The 23,725-nt window shown below is 53.2% G+C and overlaps 1 protein-coding gene across 1 annotated transcript; it reads left to right on the top strand.

Moving 5' to 3' along the window:
• The first annotated feature begins 1,736 nt into the window (after positions 1-1,736).
• On the top strand, positions 1,737-23,456 carry METTL22 (methyltransferase 22, Kin17 lysine). The gene is made up of 10 exons (XM_014793460.2): positions 1,737-1,857; positions 3,321-3,662; positions 8,412-8,452; positions 8,528-8,672; positions 11,791-11,862; positions 13,407-13,460; positions 14,505-14,585; positions 15,029-15,131; positions 16,837-17,005; positions 18,327-23,456. Exons 1-10 carry the CDS (start codon positions 1,752-1,754, stop codon positions 18,360-18,362), a joined length of 1,149 nt encoding a protein of 382 aa, XP_014648946.1. The 5' UTR covers positions 1,737-1,751; the 3' UTR covers positions 18,363-23,456.
• Positions 23,457-23,725: the final 269 nt, after the last annotated feature.

Here is a 23,725-nt window from a genome sequence, read left to right on the forward strand (position 1 = left end):
TTATATAGTGTCAGGTGGAAAAGCCAGCATGGGGACTAATTTAATAAGGGGCTAGCTTCTTTATAAATTTCTGTGTTGGGACAACTTTTGCTTCCCCATAGCAAGTACTTAAGTGTGGGACCTCCTGTTAGTGTGTACTCAGGTCGTGAGGACAGCCTGGGTTAGGATGACCCCGTGCTCCAGTTGGAGAAATGGAGGCGCAGAGAGGTTTCATGAAATGAAGCTGATGCACCCATCTGCCCAGGTCGGAACGGTTCCGTAGGAGGTCAGGGATTATGGGCAGGTTTGGGTGCAACACCTGAAACCAGCCCCAGGACAGGAAGTTGCTGGTATTTATTAACAACTGCTGTAACCAAAGACTCTGCTTGGCACTTCACCCCCCAGTAACCCTGCGAGGTGAGAACATAACTGAAGAAACAGGCCCAGAGAGGTGAAGTGATTTTCCCAAGGTCACACAGCGAGGAGGTAGGAGACCAGGGTTCACATGTGCTCTGCCCAGCACCCAAGCCCGTGGCTTGTCTGCATGCTGCTGAGGTGGAACGTTGGGCTGGAGGGAGATACTTCCTGTTTTTCACCACCCTGCCTCAGGCATGGTTTGCCAAATTTTAGTTATTGTTCACCATCATAACTTTTCCATATCTATATATCACCTATACGATGATTCCCTTAATTGCTTTTCCTTTAAATCCACTCAATTTTTTTTTTCTTATTTAAAAAGGAAGCGGGCTGGCCCCGTGGCTTAGCGGTTAAGTGCGCGCGCTCCGCTACTGGCGGCCCGGGTTCGGATCCCGGGTGCGCACCGACGCACCGCTTCTCCGGCTATGCTGAAGCCGCGTCCCACATGCAGCAACTAGAAGGATGTGCAGCTATGACATACAACTATCTACTGGGGCTTTGGGGGGGAAAATAAATAAATAAAATTATTAAAAATAAATAAATAAAAAGAAAGCTTTAAAACAACAAATGGTATGTGGCTAGCTGGGGTCAACTTCTAGAATAAAAAAGACTAAAGAGAGAAGAACTAAATGTAAAGCATAAATTGTGATTGAATACTGCTTTGGGAAAATCTAGCTGTGAAAAACATTTGGATGACAAATGGAGAAAATTGACTATGGACTGGGTTTTAGATGACACAAGGGAATCATTAATTACCTTAGGTTGCTAATGGTCTCGTGGTTATATAGCAGCGTGTTCTCGGGAAGAAGAATTTAGGGGTAAAATGTGATGTGTAGAATGTACTCTCAGATAGTTTGGGGGAGAAAAAGCCCTGATAGGTCGAGCGAGCACATATGCCACAATGTTGCTTATCATTCAATCTCAGCAGTGAGTGTATGGTTGTTTATTATGCTCTGCCCTAACTTTCTTGTCTATCTGAAAATTTTTGTAATAAAAAGTTGGAAAAGATTTAGAGGGAAAGAAAACTTTATTAGTATAAATGGAAATCCAGATCCCTTGCCATGAATAAAAGATTACTACGAGAATGAACACAGTGCAAACAAAAGAACACAATTCTAGCTGGTTTCTGGTCCCTAGCCCAGGCTCTGAGACTTTCTTTTAGAAAAAATTAAAAGAGAATTGAAAGGGAAGCACTTTCCCAGAATGATGCAAACCTGTTTACCACCTAGCTGGGGTGTGTTTACACCATTCTCCTTCCGGACCTCCTGTCCTGAGGACCTGTTCTCGCCTCTCAGGTGCTGCTGTCCCATGATTAACGTGGAGCCTGGGCCGTGGTAGTGGCTCCCACCTGAGCCATGGACGAGGTCACCTTCAAAAGCGACACTGTGCTGTCAGACGTCCACCTGTACACCCCGAACCAGAGACACCTCATGGTGCGACTCAACGGTGTGGGGCAGCCTGGTAAGGTCCTGGTGTGTGCAGAGGGCCCCAACACCCGGGGGGCCCATTTTGTTTTCTGCTTTCTCATACTCATTTTTGGGGGAAAAGATTGGGAAGAGTGGATTGTTTAGTTGTTATCCTTGCTCCCGTTCTTAAGTGCCTTTCTTTCATTGAGTAAACTCCTGTGCTTTCCCGAGCACCTGCTGTGTGCCAGGCCCAGGGCTGGGTGCTGGGAATGCAGAAGCGAATGAGCCAAGCTCTGCCCCCAGAGAGCCTGTGGTCCAGTAGGGAGACAGGGCATGGGCTCCATCTTCGCGCTGCCCTCCATCCCCACTGCCCCTCCCTCCTGCATGGCTTGCCTGGCTGCCTCTGTCTCCTCCCACCAGGGCTCCGTGGTTTTTCACCTGCACACCCTCCCTGCGCTCATCTCCCCATCGGCCAAGGGGATCTTTAGAAAATGCAAATCACATCCCTGTCCTGATTTTCATCCTCCAGTGCTTCCCTTTGCTCTTAGAATAAAATCAGACTCCTCACCTTGGCCTGCAAGGCCCAGCCCAACCCAGACTCTCCTGTGTGTCCACACCTCCCTCTCCCTCTCTGCTCTGCAGCCACTCTTTGTCCCTCACACACTGCTCGCACCTTCCTCCCTCAGTGCCTTTGCTCTTGCTGTTCACTCTGCCCAGACGTTCTTCCCCCTCAGCCGTGGTGTCTCAGATGACATCTCAGACAGGCCCTCCCTGGCCACCCTCCCCAGGTCTGATCACCCTGCCTTAGCTTCTCGTTCTGGTGTGATCAGTAATTCCCCTTTCTCTCGTGTCCCAATTTGGATTCCTGGATTCAGGAAACCGAGACTCAGAACAGAGGTGACTTCCCTGGGGTCAGACTCCCGCCCAGGACTGTCTGCTCAAGTCCTGGCATCCCCTGCCTCCAGCCCGCCCCTCCTGGCTCACACACTCCTACTGAAACTTGTCCCAGTGACATTCTGGCCACCAGATGGTGAGGACACTTCATATCCTTGTGCTGTCCTCCAGACCTTAAGAAGTGGAGCAGTGTAGTCAGATGAGCATCAGCTTAGGACTCGAGCAGACAGGGTTTGAGTCTTGCCTCAGCCTCAGCCACATCCGAAGCTGTGTGGCCGTGATCAGCTCACTTAACCTCTAAGCCTCAGTTTCCATGTCTGTAAGATGGAGCCAGTGCTGCCATCTTCATGGCGACTTTGAGGACTGAGTGAGCCGCGTGGGCGGACTGCCTACACTGTAGGTGCTCATCAGTGGCAGGTGCGCTCAGTGGTGCTTATGGCTGCTTTGGTGGCCCCAGCATCACAGCTGAATCAGACGGGCCTTTTCTGCTGACATTAGTGTGTCTCTGCCTGGTGTTTAAGACTCTTTCCAGTTGAAAATCAAATGTTCCAAAACAAGGAGAGGAAGGAAAAAAGGAAAGACAGCTTGGAAATATTCACCTTTTGTGTTTTGTCTTGCTTTCAGTTTTCCTGTCCCAGTTCAAGCTTCTGTGGAATGAAGACTCTTGGGCAGACTCAGGGGTTGAGGGTGGCAGTCACGGAGGTGTTTGCGCAGAGGAGGCTCCTCCCGCTGGGACGGACAGCACGGGGTCCCCATCGGGGTGTGGCCGCAGTAGTGAGGGGGCGGGAGCTCAGCTGGATGAGGATGGCGATTTGGACGTCGTGAGAAGACCACGGGCTGGCTCTGACTCCGACCCGGCGGGGCCTTCGAGAGACAAGGTACATCCCGTGATTCTAACGCAGGAAGAAGACGACCTCCTGGGAGACGAAGCCCAAGAAAGCAGCCCCCCCGATGTCATCAAAATAGGTAAATACAGGTCTGGCTCACCTACCACGCAGGCAGCTCCTCAGTATCCACCAGGGCACAGGTGTGTTTGTGCATTGGCTCTGTGTTCAGGCCCGGGCAAGGGTATTATGGGACAAGGCAGGCGTCAGGACCAGCTCAGGTGAAACTGGGAGCCGTTAGTGCCACTGCCAGCAGGGGGAGCTTTCCAGAACACAGTCAGGTCACCCTCCTGCTCGAGACTCCTCATGGCTCCCCATTGCCCTCAGGATGCAGTGCAGACGACCCAGCCTCACTCACAAGACCCTCTGTGACGTGGCTCTGCTCACCTCTCCAGGCTCAACTCTCAGCACCACTGGGCCTCACACCTTTCCTTGCACTTTCTCCCTTGTGGCCTCTATGCTCTGCCTCCTTCCTGGGATGCCTCCCCCAGCCTCTGCTTTCTTAACACATCTCTCATTGTCATACATGTCCTGGCTTGGCCATCGCCGCCTCCAGGCCTTGCTGCTGCTGCCTCCCACTTCCATGTTCTGATCCAACTTGGCATGCTGGGGGTATGGGTCAAGGTAGGGTTTGTGGACGACTTGGCCAACCTGGGCTGGCAACAGGGGGCCGTGGGAGATTCCGGAGCTGGAGCATGGCAGAGGGACGGGGAGATAGATCCACATTACTCTGGAGGAGTGTTGTGGTCCAGTCAGGCAGACCAGGAGCTGGGAAAGGGGAGGTGATGAGCGGGGCGGAAAAGAGGTTCCAGTGGGCACTGAGAAGCAGGATCAAGAATGTCCACCATCCGGGTGTAGAGGCAGGGCAGAGGGATCTGGCGACTCCAGGACTTCACGTCTCTAGAGATGCCGGGAGCAGTAAGGAGCCAGGACGGGAGGTGAGCCGGCAAAGGATAAGCGCCTGCTGTGCTTTGATATTTTACCTCATCACCTCGTGTAGTCTTCACAGTCCCCCTCGGGGCGTACGGATGAGGAAGGGACAAGCCCTTCCTTGTTGCGGTGAGGAAGGTTCTGAAGCCACGTGGTCCATGTCCACAGCCAGGACTCTTGCCGCCCCCAGCATTGCTCATTGTGGGGAGGAGCTCTGGTTCGAGTCTGTTCATTGAGATCCAGGGTCCTTCATTGAGATCTGGGGTCCCTGATGGTGGCTGACGTCCCAAGGAAAGCCCTCCCCAGCACTGGCCCAGGCTAAGGGCATGGCGTCAGTTGGAGCACTCTCAAAAACAGACAGAGCATCAGCCCCGATATCCATCCGCCCCTCCGTTCATCCATTCAGCAGTTCCTGAGGGCCTGCTGGGTACCAGGCAGGCTCTGTTCTAGACCACTCTGGGGGGCAACGTGGCATTCTCACCAGAACCTTACTCCGTATTTTCCGTGGATTACCTCTGGTCCTCTCCAGGGATGAGTACTCCTGTTTCACCGAGGAGGGAACTGAGGCTCAGAGAGGTTGAGGAGCTTGCCTGAGGTCACACTGCTGGTCAGTGGCAGAGCCACGATTCCCACGCAGGTCCGTCTGACACCACAGCCTGTGTTCTCACCCACGTCGTGTGATGAGCACGTTTGGAAGTGGCTAGGAAAGGACTGTTTCTTGAGGGCATCAGTGAGGACGCGTCTCCCTCTCAGCCTCACTCACGTGGCTGCCCTGAGGAGGGAGCAGCAGACTTGGTTCTTCTGCAGCGAGGGTTGGGCCTCCAGCGTGCGTGTGTTTAACGTTCTGGGAATTGACCATCCTGAAGGCTGAGAGCAGAGTCCCAGGGGAACGGGCCGGTGCCTGGCCAGCGCCCCTGCCTGCCCTTTCCACTGATCTCGCCGAGGCCCCCGTGTCACGTTGCCTGGAGGTTCACCTTCCTTTTCAGCTCGCTGAAACCTAGAATGTTTATCCATGGACCTGCAAGGAATCTACAGACCCAAGGTTCAAAGTAAATTGTGATCGTGTTCCCCATTTTATAGATAAAGAAACTGAGACCCAAAGAGAACTGGGAAGAGGCAGGGCTGGAACTCAGGCTGTGGGAATCCCGGTGATGTGCCTTTTCCACTGGCCGAGTGAATTGAGCAAGTGGCTTAACCTCTCGGAGCTCAGTTTCCCTGTCTGTAAAATGGGTGTAACTTCTGGTTGTGAGGAGCTAAGGGAGGTGGCACATTAGCTCTTAGCACGGGGCCTGGCACAGAGTAAGTGTTTACTGAGTGTGAGCTGCCGTCAGCTTTGGTTCCTGGGCATCACCTGAGGGGGGATGGGAGACCTGCTCAGAAAGAGAGTCTCGGTTCCTGCAGGTCTAGAGTCTCTGTTAGCAAACCGGCTGAGACCGGTGGTTTGGGACTCGGGTGGAGGCGGGATACAGGTCAGATTCCAATCTGAGTGTCTCCTCATGGGTGGAGCTCCTCAAGCCGGACTGTCATGTCTTCTGATGCCACTGGAATTGTTTAAATATGAATTGTGATTTTCCACCGGGGCAGGAGCCCCCCTGACCCTGGTGAGGGGGGGTCACTGAGCCCCACGGATGAGGCGATGATGCTATTTCTGCATTTTGTAAAGGAGCAAACTGTGGCCCTGACTGAGGAATTCAGTGACTCAGTCGCCAAGCTAGAACATGACAGAACCTGGTTCCCACGCAGGCCTATCTGACCTCCCTCCACGTTTTCTCTCGGGGAAGCAGCCCCGCCTGAATACAGCTGGGGGCAAACTTACACCCACGAACCCCTCGGAGAAAAGGGCCAAGTATGAGCAAGATCCTGATGGGGGGGCCCCTAGGTGTTGGGGAGCAGAGGACACCGGGGATGCTGGGCCAGGCCGACAGGAAGGAGAGAGTGGAAGGTGGAGGAGGCCTGCGTGAGGGCACACGAGCCACACCCAGGATGGTGCGTGGTGGGGCTGCAGAGACTGGGTAAGAGGGACGGTGGGGGCAGGGGAGCCCCCACAGAGGGTCTGGAGCAGGACTGTGGAAGCGAGGACCCCGGGGAGGCCTCTTTCCCTCCCCTCTAAGCCTTCAACCTGCTGGCTGAGGTCCTGTGCCCCTTACTCTGGGAGCCTCTGCGTTTTAAACCCTGTGCCTAGGCAGCCTGTGGGGTTCTGCCTGCTTCAGGAGGAGCCTCTCCCCTCTCGGGGGAGAAGCAGGCAGACAGCCTCACCTGGACCCCCACGTCTGCCACTTACCTGCTCTGTGACCTCGGGCGGCCTGTGTCACCTCCCTCAGCCACATTGTCCTCATCTGTAAGATAGCACTCGAACCTGTGTCTCGGGCGGTCTTGAGGAGTAAACATGGTCTTGCCCGTGAAGCATTGAGCATGGTGCCTGGTGCGGAGAGGATGCACTTTTCCCATCACTTTGACAACCACAGTGCCGAGCCTCAGCATCAGTGTCTTCTTCTGTAAAATGGGGTGGTGGCAGCTACTCCACAGGACTGCTGTGAGTGAGCATCAAGTAGTGACGTCGCAGTGGCACCCAGCGCAGGCCTGGCTCAGGGCAGGGGTCGTCCCATAAGTGTGCAGTGCAGGACTCTATCAGTGGACGTTTTTGTTCCAGTTTCAAACCAAGTGGGTATATATTGGGCTTTAGCAATCTAAAGTCCTTCAGAAAGGGGCGTAATTTACTTAAAGTGACTCCTTCCAAGCCACAATGTCAAATCCAGCCAAGACGCTGGTGAGCAGTTCATTAGCCTCCTTTTATTCGGAGATCAGTTTCTAAGTCTGCATGAAGGGCAGAAGCCTCTGGTCATATTTATCCTGGAGAAGCCCTCAGACAGCAGCTTGGTCCCCAGGAGGGCTGTACTCAGCCAGTTTCTTACCTGGCTTGGGGACAGATGGCCGCTGCTTCAGTTGAACACCACACAGAGCAGTTGGCAGACGTTCTAGACCCCAGTTTTACAAATGGCACTCATCTTTAAACACAGCAGTGCCCTTGGCACTGTGGGATGCTCCCACCTTGAGAGCTCAAGGGGACTGAAAACAAACGAGAGAGCGACAGCGCACCTGACCTCCCAGGGCAGACCCTCCCGGAGGGGAGCATGGCGGCGTCCCCCACTACTCACCCCCAGGCTGGTCTCCTCCTCCCCATCCCCAGGCCCTGCTCCTGTGTTATTGTGAGTGTGTGGTTTGATTTGTGTGAGTCTGATGAGAGTGCAAGGCTGCCCCCCTGCGTGTGTTGTGTCTGTTTTAATTTGATAGCCATCACCGAGTATAAACACGAAAGCCAGTTCTTATTTAAAAGCAAAAATGTTTGACGTCATTTGTTTTTCTCTTTAATCTCGTTTCTATTTCTACCCCCCACCACCACCATCAGATTTCATCCTAAAATATCTTGTGCTTGAGAATTATCATCCTTACTTATCATACTTCACCTAAAAAAGGATATAAATTCAAACTTATTTTGTTAACTCCTAATGTGGTTCTAAGTGTAAGAAAATATTTTGGAATGAGTTGTGATTATTATTAGCAAACAACTGATGAAAACAACATAAATGTATCACAATTGTAATATACAGTTATTGAACATAAAAAAGTAGAGTATTTGATTAGATGGGGCCAAGACCTTTTGTGACCCTAGTCTCCGGGCTGTGGGGCAGAGATGCGCAGTCATCTGAAAGAGAGTGAACCATGGTGCCTGGTCTGGGAGCGAAGCTCAGACACCTGGTAGCACAGCCTGTGTTTCTGCTCTTTAGAATGCCCGACTCCAACACCCACCTGACCGTGTCTGCAGATTGCTGTGCCCCGTCTGTCTTCTGTCCATCCCCTCTTTCACAGTGGCCCTTTCTCTTTTGGTTTCCGTCCTGTCCAGAGCACACCATGGCCACCCCCCTGGAGGATGTTGGCAAGCAGGTGGGTAGGTCCCATCCACTTCCCGTGGCCCTGAAGGGTCTCTCCTGAGCCTCATGTCGCCTGTCTCCCCTCCAGGTGTGGCGGGGCGCCCTGCTCCTGGCGGACTACATCCTGTTCCAATGGGACCTCTTCCAGGGACGCACCGTGCTGGAGCTCGGGGCGGGCACGGGGCTCACCAGCATCGTCGCAGCCACCGTGGCGCAGACCGTGTATTGTACAGGTAACGCCCGCTGTCCCAGGCTGAGGAGAAGGAGTCTGTGCACATGCAGGTACTGACTTTAAAGTCAGGGAGCGAAACTGGAAATTGGACGTTGGCCGGCTTTGACGTTGCCGCCTGTTCCGCTGGTTTTCTCCACCGCACCCTTGTTTTCTCAGTACCGTCAGAATGACCCAGCCACACCCAGCCCATGGCTACAGCATCACCAGCAGGTACGGGACCACTTAGCTTCACGAGGCACTGGCGGCTCTGCTGGTACCTCTGCTCACATCCCTGCAAAAGAGCAAGCATCTCAGAAAACCATGAGGAGCGTGCCTTTTATAAGGCTTACAAACAAGCTTACTATTTTTTCCTCATTATAGAAATCTTGCCTACTCTGTGGAAAACTTGTAGAATAGCAAATAAAAATTACCCGTAATTTTGCAGTCCCCAGGTTCACTCAACAGTATGCAGTTTATTGAGCACCTGCTGTGTGCCAGACGCGCCTGTAGATGCGGGAGATCCAGGAGCGCGCAGAGAACAGTCAAGTCACCGTCTTCAGGGAGCTTACCTTCTGGAATCTGTATTTTAACTGTATATACTTGTTTATAATATTTTTCCTAATAATTCCCAAATAATTCCTGACATCAAACTATATATGTTCAGTGCTGTATTCTGCCAAAAATGTTGAAAGACATTTTTTCAAGAGCATTTTCCCATCTCATTAAAAATAATTCATAAATACAACTTTTAATGACTAGGTAATATTTCATCTTTTTTTCTTTTTTACCATTCTCCTTTTTCTGGACATTTTGGTTCCCGTATTTTTTGTTCTATTTTTTTGCACTTGTCAGTTGCACTGCGATGAACACTTTTGTACATTGTTGTCTGATGATCCTCAGACTAAATTCCTCAAACTGGGTATGACCTTTCTCAAGCTTTTGATACGTGTTGCCAACTGATTTCTTTTTAAATTTTTTATTTTGAAATAATATCACACTGACATAGAAGTTGTCCCTCACTGGTGACATCTTACGTAACCATAGGTGATGAAAACCAGCAAATTGACCTGAGTGCAGTACTCACAGCTACACCTCAGACTTGCCAACGTGCTTTTTCAGGAGTGCACCAGTTGATAAGAGTAGCATCTCATCGGTTGAGGAAGAGGAGTATATTTTTTAAATCTTGACCATCTGTGGTCAGAAAATGCTACCGGCTGATATGGTTTGCATCTCGTTGATTCCCAGTGAGCGTTTTCATGGCGTGCGTCTTTTGCTTCTGAGATCGGAAAGGGGAAGCTAGGGGTGGCCTGTGACTGGGCGTACTTTCAGATGTCCTGAGTTAACCACTGGTCAGGAGTCTGCAGGCAGCCACCCTTTTTGCTGCTCCTTGACCGCTTCCTGTGAATTGCCAGTGAGCACTTCTCCAAGTCAAGAGCTGTGCTCTCTGCATGGCGCCTAATAGTGGGATGCAGTCAAGTTTTCTTACCCTCGAGAGTTTGCATTTAGATGCACGGTACAGTTAGTAAAGCCCTTCCCCGTGCATCAGCACCTGCCTGTAGCTTCACAGTGACCCTGGGCAGGCGCCAGGGAGCATCTTACCATCCGCTTTGTCCAGCTGGGCACACTGAGGCTGAGGTCGAACGGCTGACCCAAGGTCATACCCACAGCTGACGACTCACAGCATGGTGCCCTTCCTTAGTGGGGGTTTTCAGACTGTTTTCCATGGAGCTGAGTTCCCTGAGAGTCTGCCACCCCCTTCAGCCACAGCTGCCCCTCTCTTACCTGTTGTGTAGAATTCCACACAAGGTCTGTTTTGTGTGTGTGTGTGTGTGTGTGAGGGAGATCAGCCCTGAGCTAACATCTGTGCTAATCCTCCTCTTTTTGCTGAGGAAGACCGGCCCTGAGCTAACATCTATTGCCAGTCCTCCTCGTTTTTTTCCCCAAAGCCCCAGTAGATGGTTGTATGTCATAGTTGCACATCCCTCTAGTTGCCGTATGTGGGATGTGGCCTCAGCACGGCTGGAGAAGCCGTGCGTCGGTGCGCGCCCCGGATCCGAACCCGGGCTGCCAATAGCGGAGCGTGCGCACTTAACTGCTAAGCCACGGGGCCGACCCCTCGAGGTCTGTTTTGATAAAAACTATCATAAAGGCATAAAACCTGCTGAACCAGTCAGGCACACACCATCAATATTCTCTTCACCCAGTGGCCCAGAAGAAGGGACAGATCGGTCCCTTTGGTAAGCAGGGAGCTCCCTAACCTTTCCCAGGCTCTGCATGGCCCTTGGGATGGAGACAGTCTAGTCCCCAGGGAGTCTACAATGTGTAGGATGGGGACGCCCACAGCCACAGTGGGCCAGGAAGTGTCATTAACAAGACTTTCTCTGCCTTCCACACATACCTTCTCCTAATTGAAAATTAATTTTTGGCAAAGCACTGCCCGTACCCCCATCCCTCTTCAAGGATTCACTTGTACTATGTACTCAGTTCACTGAGTACTGCGACTCAGTTCTGCCAAAACAATGGGAAACCAGTGCTGAAATGATGGGAAACCTCACCCGATCAGAGTAGCAGGCGGCTCAGGAATACGCATGGCAGCCACAGTGAATCACGCACAAGAGAGCAGGCCTCCAGCCGGTTGGCATCTGCTCTGCATCTCAGTCACATCCAAATGTCCTTCTGACTCGGGTCGGTTTTCTGGAGTGTCAAAGAGCGAGCCTAGATTTAGAGGCAGACACCTGGGTTCAAGTCCCACCCTGGCTCCTACAGTCACGTGACTACTCGAGCCTCTCACCTGTGAAATGGGGATCACGATACCACCATGCGGTTATGAGAAACATTCAAGCTGGGCTGTAGGAAGTGCCGTGCGGGTTCATACGCTCTGGAGTGTTGAGAGCTCTCACCCTTCCCTCTGGAGTGTCCCCACCAGCATGATCATCTCTTATTTGAGGAAAAGATTACTGGAAAGAGCCTGAAGGTGAACATACTTAATTTTGGCAGCAAAACACACAGGAGAAACTCTGGTTTCCATTGTGCACCTTTCTGCGGTCGTGCTGCTGATGCCAGCTCTCTCTGGGTAAAAACACGGACATAGAAGTGTCGTAATGGCTGGTGCTTCATGGCATGCCCTCCTGTCGTTCCAGATGTCGGTGCCGATCTCTTGGCCATGTGCCAGCGAAACATTGCCCTCAACAGCCACCTGACTGCTGCTGGAGGTGAGGCCCCGGAGCAGGGAGGTTTCTCTGTTTGGCGGGTGGGGCAGAGACCCAGTACCGTGACGTCGGGAGACGGGGTTCCACCTGCTTCCCTTCACACGGTGAATGGAGGGAGCAGATGTTGTCTTAGCTTCACGTAGCCCCAGGTCACAGACGACCCTGTCCTGTGTCATCTCCTCCTCCCCGTGCCCACTGCTGCGTCCTACTTCACTTCTCTCCTGGCCGTCGGCAGTGGCCCCCTACCTACCCTCCCCGGCTCCTGGTCTGACTCCCCAAGCTGTCCTCCACGTCGTGTCCAGAGTGATTTTCTAAGATGCAAGCCTGACCTCTTCCAGGGGTGAAGTCCAGGCTCTGTCTCTGGCTCCCAAACCTCCTGGTCTGGCCCCTGCCTGCTTTTCCTGCCTCCTCTCCTGACAGCCCCACTGTCCAGCCCTGCTTCCAGTGAGCCCAGGACTCCTTTCACATGCCCTTCCCTCTGCCTGGAATGGCCCCCACCCCCCTCTGCCTGATCGTCAGGGTCCTGCACCGCCTGCAGGAAGACGCTCCTGAGACAGATGCCGGCAGCCGGCTCCGAACTGGACTCCTGGTCACACCTTCCTCCTCGAGCAGCTGAGGGCACTTTTCCAGACTCAGAGCCGGTCACTCCTGCCCACAGCCCTCAGACCCTTCAGAGAGATTTGCCATTGCTCTCCGAGTACAGACCAGCTCCGTTGCTTGTCACAGCCCCCTCCATCCACCACAGGGGCTCCCGCACTCCAGCGTGGCCTTGTTTGAGGTTCCCTCCCATCAGGGCCTTTGCACTTGCCGTTCCTCTGCCTGGAATGTTCTCTCCCTCTTCCTCCTGTCATGTCAGTTCCTAATCGTGCTCAGGTCTCCAGCCCTCCAGATGAGGTCACAGTCCCCTAACAGACTCTCGTGACACCTTGAACCATCACATTTTGACATTTGTTTGTATGGCTGGTTGATTGGTGTCTGCCACCCATAGACTCCGTGAGAGCAGGGCCCTGTCTGTGTCTGACCCCACTGTTACAGTGTTTGTTGAATGCCCGGTGTACAGTAGGGAGTCACGAAGGAGCAGGCATGACTCACCGTCTCTTTGAAGCACCCCCGGCACCCCTGTCTTACACCAGAGCCCCTCTCTCCTCCTGTGCCCCTGCCACGGCCTTTTCACATTGCCCTGACCACAGTGCCTGGTTGGTGTCTCTCCTAGGCTGCTGGTCCCCAGAGACGGGAACATGTCTCATAAATCTGATTCCCCATGTCCAGCACAGGACCTGATACTTAGTACTCAAAAAATGTTTGATAGGTAGAAGGAAAGAAGAGAGGGAGGATGTTTATGGATGAGTAGGAAGATGGATGGATAAGAAGGAGGGGAGGAAGGGTAGCAGAAGGCTGGGAGGATGGATGGAAGGAAGGAAGGAGGGCTAAGAGGGTGGATGGATGAAAAGGAGGATGGATAGATGGATTTTGGTGTATGGTGTAAGAGTTTATTTTTTTTCCTAATTGTTTTTAGGGTTTGGGGGGTTCTGTGTTTGTTTTTACAGGTGGCGTAGTTAAGGTCAAAGAATTGGATTGGCTGAAAGACGACCTCTGCACAGGTGCGTGTCTGCCTCTCCTGTCCCATCTGATTCAGTGGTTCCTTGTGATACCTCGAAGCCATCAGCCCTCGGGCCTTGACTGACAGGCAGAGGCCTGGCTGCTGCTGCTGTCCCCTGGCTCATGGCAAGTCCTCTCCATGGCTGATGGGTGACGGCTGTCATTCTTGGAGCACCTGCCGTGTACTCAGCTCCTTATGTTCGTTCTGTCATTCAGACCCCACAGTGTCACTGTGCAGTAGTTGTGGTAATGCCTGAATTAGGAGTGAAGACTCATGCTCAGAGGGGTTGAGTGTCTGGCCAGGGTCGCACGGCTGGTACTTGGCAGGGTCAGGGTGTGAACCCAAGTCTGTCGGACTCCAGGGCGTAGACCACTTCCCTGCAAACCGTGTGCGGGAAGCAGCCTCCCGCTTGGCACCCTGTCGTCTGCCCATAGCAGGGAGTTGGCCACAGGGGTCAGGGACCTGAGTGGGAGAATTCTCTAAATTCCTTACACAGACTGTTCCAGACCTGTGTGCTTGTCTCTCTTTGTATAAAAACTTCTCCCTGTCAGACATCAGGTGAGGAAATCATTGCTTGTCCAGAGTACCTGTCACCTACCAAACACTTAGTGTACGTTAGGTCCTTCGATCTCCCAGCAGTCCTATGAGGGAAGTAGTAGTATATCCATTCTAGTGCCAAACTGAAACCCAGAAAAGTGCAGCACCTTCTCAGCGTTGCACAGCAAATGGGGGCAGGAGTGCCGTGGACACAGGTACAGACCGTGTGCTACGCAGGCTCCCGGCCAGGGCAGCAGGTCAGCCGGTCAGCCACCATCCGCCTGCCCCTCGCTGGCTGAGTGGGCTCCTCTTCCACTGTGGTTCTCCACGGGGGTGGCCGGAGCCCTGAAGCCGGGTGCTGGGATTCAGGTCTGCCTGGCGGCCCCCACTGCTGAGCTTCCCCCAGCCCCATTCTTCTTCCTGGGGCTTCTGTCAGGCAGTCTCTGGGTTAGAGCTGGTGGCCCACAGAGAAAGGAATGAGCACAAGGCAGCCTTTCTCCTTTCCCAGATCCCGAGGTCCCCTTCAGCTGGTCGGACGAGGACGTCTCCGACTTGTACAGCCACACCACTGTTCTTCTTGCAGCCGAAGGTGAGAACATCCTCCTTGTCACAGCCAGTGTCACTGTCATGGATAGTCAGGTGCAGTATCCCTGCCCCTCCATGGAGTTCTCTGCATTTTAGAACAGTCTTTCCAGGGCCAACCACGGTGGCCTAGTGGTTAAGTTTGGCATGCTCTGCTTCAGAGGCCCAGGTTTGGTTCCCAGGCACAGACCTACACCACTTGTCTGTCAGTGGCCATGCTGTGGTGGCGACCCACATACAAAATAGAGGAAGATTGGTGCAGACGTTAGCTCAGGGCAAAGCTTCCTCAGCAAAAAAAACAGTCTTTCCAGGACATGCCACCACATCTACATGCGGTTTTAATTGCAAGACCTGTTGCTATCCTGTATCTGTAAGAATTCTCTCCCTAGTGTCCGTGAGGTCCTCTGAGGGACAGGTTTCTCTGATATTTGCCTGTTTTCTTCCCTGCAGTGTTTTACGACGATGACTTAACTGACGCTCTCTTTAAAACACTCTTCCGACTCGCTCACAAATTGAAAAATGCCTGCATAGCCATTCTGTCTGTAGAGAAGAGGTGAGCTCCGCCCCTGCGGCCGTGCCGCCTTCCCGAGAGCCAGATTCCCACCTTCTGAGTGCGTCCTCATCAGTGTCGTCGTCGTCTCTCACTCACTGAGCACCTGCTGTGTGCCAGGCCCGTGCTAGTCCTTTACACACGTGCTCTCATTTAATCCACATCCCAGCCGCGCCCGTGTGTAGGCGCTGCCACCCCCGTTTTTCAGATGAAGAGAGGAAGGCCGAGAGACGTCGGGGAGCCTGTCCAGGCCACACCTGGTCAGTGAGTAGATGAGGACTCAAGTGCAGACTGTGCTGCACAGCTGAGCCGTGGGGCCACCAGACTGTCAGGACCACTCCTCTTTCTGAGGTGCCGTCATTCTCTCCAGGGTGCCGTCTGTCTCCTCAGCTGCCCAGGTCCCCGTCTCCTCCCTGATGCAGACAGAGCCCCTCTAGGTGTTTCCGCCTGAATATCCTAAAACGTTAGGGCTCGCACTGATGGAGTGTCCATCTCGTGATGGGCGCAGTGCTGGATGCTCTGTACAGTTTTCTCTGATTCTTGTGATAGTCCACAACTTTTCTGAAGGCAGTGAAGACTAGGTAGCAAAAGCCATAAAACCAGACATGTTTATTGACCCAGCAGTTCAACCTCTAGAGATTCGCCCTGTGGAAGCGATCACAGCTTGTACAGAGCTGGCCACAGGGTCATCTCTGTTGTTTATACTGGTAATATCACGGACCCCCGTGAAGGCACACGTGACCAATGGCAGCCTCGCTTGGTTGACCTCACTTGGGTTCTGATTTTGTAGACAGTAAAGGAAAAAATTGAGACAGGAAAAGTTGAATACTGACTGGATATTTGATGTTAAACAGTTATCGTTAAATGTGTCTTAGGTGAAAAGAGCTTTGTCTTTTCAGGGTGCATGCTGACGTTTATGGCGGAAGGGCATGTGCTTCTCAGGAGTCGGGGGAGGGGTGGAGGGCAGAAGTGGCAGTGGCTGTGAGTTGACGGTGGAGAAAGCTGGCCAGTTCGTCGTACTGTTCTCGTCCCTTTATATGCCTGAAATTTTTCATAATAAAAGGTTTTGGAAGGAAAAGGGAAAGAGGCAAAGAATTAGAATTTCATGTTAAATCATATTGCAGATGAGGGTGTAGAAAGGTGCTAGTGGCCGCGCCGGGAATGCTCTGTGAGGACTCAGTTCTGAAGTTGCGCCCCCCGCCCCCCCCACCGAAATCTCCCCAACCCCACCAACTTCCCAGCCATCTGCTCTCTGCCCACCGTGGTCTCAGAGGCCTCTGCACTTCCCTCTGCCCCTGCCCCTTGTCCACTGCATCAAGTCACGGGCAGCCCAGGCGCCAGATCTGTGCCAGGTGCAGGTGGGGGAGGCCAGTCCTCAGGTGCTGGCCCGCCTACCCCTCTGACACCAGTTTGTGGCTCCTCAGACACAAGGGCTGTCTTTCGAGTAGTGTCATCTTGGGCACGTGACTTCACCTTTCTGAGCCTCAGTTTCCACGTCTAGAAAATGGAGGTGGTAACCATTTCCACCCCCAGGCTCTCCCACAGATTCGGGAAGGAAGTGCCCTTAGGTGCTCAGCACGCAGTAGGTATGCAGTTAGAATCCACCGACGTGTCGTGGGATCAGAGGCAGCAGGAAGGCGGTCTGTGCCAGAACCACAAGCCCTCCTGGGGATGACGAGCAGTGCGTGTGTCGGCTGCTTGTTTGCAGGCTGAACTTCACGCTGAGACACCTGGACGTCACATGCGAAGCCTACGACCACTTCCGCTCTGCCCTGCACCGGCTGGAGAAGCTCGCTGGCGGCCGGCGGCGCTTCGTGGTGGAGCCCGTGGAAGCCTCCTTCCCACAGCGCCTCGCGTATGAGCGCATCCAGCAGCTGGTAAGTGCAGTCCCGGCCCACGTGAGGGGCCACTTCTGCCTCTGGCATGATGCTCTTGACTCTGGGGCAAAGGAGATGGTGCACCAAGGGGGTGGAGGAACAGCTAGCGCGGGGAAGGCCGCGGCTTCAGTGAAGCCTGTGGTGGGATCTCACCCGTTCTTAATGGTCACCTCGTCCGGCAGTGGGCCTGCTGGGCATACCTCACCTCCGGCTACATAGCTCGTTCTTCACACTTCAGGGGAAGCCAGCCTGGGGGCGGAAGGCTGTGTGGGTCGCAGGAAGTCAGTGGAGGCACTTGGGTGCTGATGGTCTCATCTTCACTGTGGGAAGATGCTGGCTCTCGGACGAGGCAGGCTCCTGTAGTGACCCATGAGCCTGCCGACCCTGCACGGCAGGAGCCCATCATCTGAGGCCTCCGAGTTCCCTCCTAACGCTGCAGCTGCCGGGCGCTGCGCTGAGCTCCTGTGTCCACTGTGTCAGTGCCAGGATGAGGCAGGTCACCCAGCCAGGAGACAGCAGAGCTGGGACAATCCTACAGCCACGTCGCTGCTTCTTACCGTTTTAAAACCCAGCACATGGGGAAAATTTGAAAAGTCAAAATAATTCTTGAAAATCCCTTCAAATTACCAGGCACTGGATTCATAGAAGTGCAAAGGTGGAGAATTAGTGTCCTGTTTTCTTTGCCTTTGGCTGCGGCCTCCCTTCCTCTGTGTCTCTGGAGACCAGGCCGGTTCTGAGGAGGAGGTGACAAAGGGCTCTGTCTCTCTCACGCTCCCTGTGCGTCCCCAGCAGGTGCAGCCCTGCATTTGTGTGGTCCCCGTGTGCGAGGAGGAACCTCTTATTGCCGCGCTGCCTCTGGGCAGCCCGCTGGGGACGGCAGACAGGCTCCTTGTGCTAGTGAGGACGCAAGGTTTCCACTAAGACCTTGGCATGGTCCGTACCTTCTCCACCTGCCAGCATTAAGAGGAGCGTCATGTGGCCCAGAAACTCGGCCACGTTACATGACGCTAAAGACGTCCCCAGATGGAGACATTGTGGCCACTTGCTGCCCTTCTCCTGGTCCCCTTTTGATTGTGGGACATCCTGATGCCCCTGGATTGATGCCAGGACTCACGCATCCAGCTTCTCCCCCGCTAAAGTAGAGAACAGCCCGGGGCGGCGGAGAAGCCGGAGGAAGCTCCCGCTCCTGCAGGAGCCTGCGTGCCGCCTGCGGTTCACAGCTCCCGTGTTGTTGGTTCTCTCGCTGTTTCCCTCCCTGTGTGGAATTGCGGCAGTCTCGCTTGCGGACCTCGGGAATCTCTCCTTTCTCTGTTTGCTGCAGGAGCTCTGGAAGATCTTTGTGGAGCCAGTAACGTGAGCCGTCACATCTGCAAGCACGACTGCTCGACTGTTCCTGTAATAGCTTCCTAATAAAATCAGGAGCTCACACAGCAATGTGCTTGAGGTTTTATCATTTTGAAAATATGGCAAATGGACCTGATATGACCCCAGGCGGTTTCCGGGAGTCTGTCACTGCCCCCACCAGCAGCTGGAGAACGCCGCTGCTCGGGCTGGGAGTCCAGCTAGTTGTGGGTGTTTTTCAAGCTGCCAGCTTGGAATATGTGTCCAGGATGTTTCGAGAGCTGCTTGGTCAAGTTGCGCAAGTGTCCTCAACTTGATTCCACTCGAGTCAGTTACTTTAACCATGCACTTCCCTTGGGGGCAGGGGGCCAGGGCTGCACCACCAGTCTTTTACGCTCCTCTCTGTGAACTGCTTACAAACGCTTTGATATCGTCGCCGTGATTGCCGTAATAACACCACTCAAGATGGGGAACAGGAGCCTCATTTCCCTCAAGGCTGCTTGTGCTCTGACCCTGTCCCTCTGGTGGCGCTGGCTCCTGGACTGAACTCGCTTGGTACGTGACCTTTGTTTTCTGTTTTAACCCTTTATGACCCAAATCAGGTGTGCTTAGAACAAGCGTGAGAGCCGCTCTCGTGGGTCCTGTGTGGTGGACCCATGGTGTGGTGGTCTGCGTCATCTCCCTTCCTTGTCTGGGCTTGTTCCCCTCCTCCCTCAGTCTCCCTCTCATCTTGCATCTGTCTGGTTTCTTATCTTTTCCTCTGTCTGTGCCTCTCTGCTCTCCACCCCTCCCTGTCGCCATCCCCCGTCCCCTGTCACTCTTGCCGCTCTCCCACTGGCTCTCCCTCCTCCTCCCTCCTTCCTTCCAGGTTGGGCCCCGTCTTCCTGCAGTTCACCTTCCCCTGTCTTGCTGCTCCTGCGCTCTCCTCCAGGCCCCTCCCCACCTGCCGCTCCCGCCCGCCCGATCTCCTCCTGGCGTCTCTCCAGCCCTCCAGCTCTCCAGCTGTCCGTGCCTCCACACCCTTCTCCCCAAGCACCCAGGTCACATTCCCAGGCCCGTCATATCCCCAGTCGTTTGACTAAATCCAGACACCAGGGGCCAGGCATTTGCAAATCTCGTCCCCACCAACTCAAGGAGGTCGGCAGCTTGATTATACTCATTTAACAGGTGAGAAGGCTGAGGCTCCAAAAGGAAGAAGTCTCCGTGAGGTCAGGGGCCTCGTTTGTCTTAATATATTCCCGGCACACGGTCTGGCCCCAGAGGGTGCTCAACACATACCGCTGAGCCTCTGATATGGATGACTGCTGGAATGGTGTTTCCCAGTTGTGGGCACTTTGCCTCCAGGGCGTTTGCAATGTTGGGAAACATTTTTGGTTGTCACAACTCAGGGAGATGGGTGCTGCTGGCCAGGGATGCTGCTAAACATCCTATGATGCGGAGGCCAGCCCCCCACAACAAAGAGTGACCAGCCCCAAACATCAGTAGTCCCAAGATTGAGAAACCCTGACCTGGAAGAAGGGAATTAGCAACTTTAGGAAAGAAAAGTGCGTCTCGGCGGAACATGCCGTGAAGGCGATGTGCGAGACTGAGTCCCACTGCTCCCCTCTGGGAGTGGGAAGAAAATCTGCACACATCCTCTCTAAATCTTATCAATGAAGACCCAAAAAGGCGGAAGTATCCCCATTTTACTTATGAGAAATCTGATGTTCAGAGAAGTTAAGTAACTTGGCCAACATCACACAGCTGCCAAGTGACAGAGTTGGGCTCAGAGCTTGTGCCTGTCTGATTCCCCAGGCAGGTCTGTGCTCTTCCCACATTCCCACAGCGTGGTGCCTGGACCAGCCACAGCCCCAGCCCAGTCCTGAGTCAGAATCTACATTTTAGCAAGACCCCGGGTGATTCGTGTGCACAGTGGCTTGAGAAGCATAGCCTTTGAGCTATTCCCATTTTCCAAGCTTCCTGCACAAAAACCGGCCCCGATAGACTTGCCCTGATGGAGCGGAGTTGCAGATCACGATGGGATATATTGATAATGAGTCTTCACACAGAACCTCATGAGACAGAGCCCCCAGCTGGCGATACGTCAGCACTGACGGTGACACCTCCCTAGCACTCCTGGGGACAAGCCTGTAAATGTAATTGGCACCAAGCAATGGAGTTGTCACAGCTCTCACCTGGCACATTAGGGCAAATGCTTTTTGTGGAAACCGCTCGGCCTGAAAACTTCCACCAGTGGAGCCCGGAATTAATCTTGATGCACTGTAATTCAAAACATCATCAGATGTTCACTTCTTGGAGTCGAAATACGCCCTCACACCGTGTTTTACGGCTTTGCTTGAGCCTCTGTAAGTGCTTGTTTGGCAGCAATATTTCAGAATCATCAAACCATCGCGTTGTTCTGCTAGGGAATTAACCTGGGCCATTGGACTCAACTTCTTATTTGACACTTCTAACATTTTCAGAGAAATATATGGCCCAAGGAGGAGACTTGGTTGCTGAAGCCTGCATAGAAAAGATTCGGCAAAAACCAGCAAATGGTGATGCTCTGGCCCCCAGCACCTCTCAAATCACTGTGCATGAAAATCACCGGGGTCTTGCCGAAGAGTGGGTTCTGGCTCAGACTCTGGGTGGGGCTCATTCCTGGTTAGGAGCACAAGCCCAGTGTTGGCAGACCTGGGTTCACATCCCGGCTCTGCCACGGACCAGCTGGTGACCTTGCACAAGTGACCTAGCCTCTCTGAGCCTCAGTCTCCTCGTCTGTAAAATGGTAAGACTTCTCTCTTCACAGGGTTGGTGAAGATTATATGAGATAATCCGTGTAAGATGCACCAGGGAGGTTGTCAATAGATTGCAGATGTTGTCCTAATATGGTTTTTTGGTTGTTGAACATTTTCAACTTGTGTTTGTTGGCCTGCATGGTGTATAAGCTTGATTGTCACCGTCACCTGCTAGAGAAATCATTGTGAGCGGTCTACCCATCTCTATAAAGAAAATGGATCCCGTTTGTTACCCCGTCCTGCAGCGATAGCTGGGCAAAGAGCAAATTTGAAAAGTCGTGTTGAACAGGCCTGCCATAGAGTCCAGGCTCTGTGTTATCTGCGAGGGTCACTTCAGAGGACCTCAGAGGAATAGGCAAGTCCCCCTCCACACGCTGACCCCCGCCTCCAACAAGACGCCTGGTCTGCTGCCTGTAGGGGGAGACTCGTGCCCGGGGAGACGACCTCGGAGTCCAAGGTCTTCAGTACAAAGTGAAGATGAAAGTGGGGTGCTGTGTCTGCCCGGTTTGCTGTGAGCCCCTCATGCAAGGGGCTGACCCAGACTCAGGGAGCCGTGAGTTGGCGGCAGACCCTGGCCCTGTGCGCCTCTGATATAAGAGGAGACCCACTTGCTGCGTCTGTGTGTCAGGGTGACCCACAGGCATCTTGGCTCTCAGCTGCAGCAGCCACACGTGCCCCCAGTGGGTGCAGGGGCAGAGAAGCTGTGTGTCTGGGTGCTGGTCCTCCCGCTGTGCGTGCTGTGTTTCCTGTCCTGCATCCTGCAAGAAGGCTGAGTGTGGTATTAGATTAAAGCCTTCTGCATCTCAGGAGCACAACTGCCAGTTGGAACCCACCTCTGCCCCTCGTCCTGTGTGTGTGCCGAGCAAACAGCGGCGCCAGGGACACTGGAAACAGGCAGGGGTTTCAGCCCCGGATCCCAGCTCGAACCGGGGCAACTTGCAGATTGTGCTGGGTCTCACATGGCAACTCGGTTCAGTGCCCCGAAGCGGGGATCAGCAGGGACTTGCTCGTCCAACGTTGGTCCGTGACTCTGCCCAGCAACGCTGGGGTCGCCAACCAGTGGTTTTCAAATCCGTGGACTATTAGATGATGTTATGTTCTCTCTACAACAGACTGAGAAGTCAACCTGATAGCTTTGTGACTTGTAGCCCTCTGTTAAAACCACAAAGGACCGTCTACACTGGAAGTGAGTGCGCCAGGTCAGCACCTCAGACTATGTGTTTGGGTGATGGAAGATGCTCTGGACCCTTGGGGGCAGCCCCAATCTCTGTCCCCACACGGACACTCATTCTTGTCAGACCATCTGGCATTCAGTGATATGATTTCTGTGTTGACAGGAAAATACTGATGGGATGAATAGAAAGGATAGAGGAAGTGGAGGAAGGAACCATATCGCCATCAGTGATTAAAGGCCACAGGAAATAAAGCTAAATGAAGTGCAGTGTACAAATAAATTAATAGAAAAATCAATCTCTATTGATTGATAGATGCCTGGTCGAAGTGGGTCTTGAATAGGTTTCCCATGGGGACGAGTTGGGGATTTTAAGCGGCAGAGCTGTAACGATTAAAATCTAACTTGATTCTTGAGCTGCCGTGTGTAGTAAAGCCTTAATTAACTAGAACTCGATAATTAAACCTGCTTTCCCATCACTTCTGAGGCCCAAGCCACTGGGAGGTAAGCGTAGGGTGGGGACTTGGATACAGGGTCACAGCACAGCGGCCCCACCCCTTCTACCTAAACACCCGGGCAGTGAGGAGCCGCCTAGAAAGACGGGCTCAGGGGAGAATTTTGGAGAAAGCATGGCTTCAAAACTGGGCTTGAGTGGAATGCTGCTGTGGGAGATCCTGGAGATTCAAGATGGAAACAGCCAACTGTTCCAGACAGTTTACAGTGTGTTCACTCTGTAAATCCTCCAGCACCCACATGAGAGAGGTAGTGTTGACCCCGTTTTATGGTGGGTAAACTGAGGCATGGGGGCAGGCCAGGGAAGTCTCCCAAGGTCACCTGGGTGGTAAGGGGTGGAGCCAGGATTTGAACCCAGGCAGCCTGGCTCTGGAGTCTGAGCACTCACACACTAGGCTATCCACCACTTGAGTAGCTCGCCCCCCAGGGCACAGCTTGTAAGTGGCAGCTGTAGGGTGTGTGTATACGGGAGAGTTGCGCGCTGCACCGTTAGCTTGGGTTACTCCTGGGGCACGGGACTGAGGAAGGAGTTGGTAAGAGACTTTTGCCCTTTGCACTATATACACGTATTTTGTTTTTACAACCAGCATGTGTTATTTTTGTGTTTTTCTTTTTCACTGAAAATAAAAATAAAAGAAAATTAAGTTCACACACACATCCATACCCTAAATGCTACCTCTGCCAAGAGATACATTTGAATGAAGATGGGCCAAACCCAGCTTTTGGAATGTGCCTCAGTAGCCAATTTGGGAAAATAAAATCAGTTTGGCCAAAAGGTTCTAGAAACACTTAGAGAAATATTTTCCCTGTGTGGAAGGCAAATCATCCCCCAGGTGGGTCTGGGGCTGCAAGACCCTGTGCTCGGCGTTCCTCCAACTGAGACCCGAATGACACACAGAACGAGACGACTCCAGACCC

This window comes from Ceratotherium simum, chromosome 26 (assembly GCF_057802395.1).
Source record: "Ceratotherium simum simum isolate JZ-2026a chromosome 26, ASM5780239v1, whole genome shotgun sequence".
Taxonomy (NCBI): Eukaryota; Metazoa; Chordata; class Mammalia; order Perissodactyla; family Rhinocerotidae; genus Ceratotherium; species Ceratotherium simum.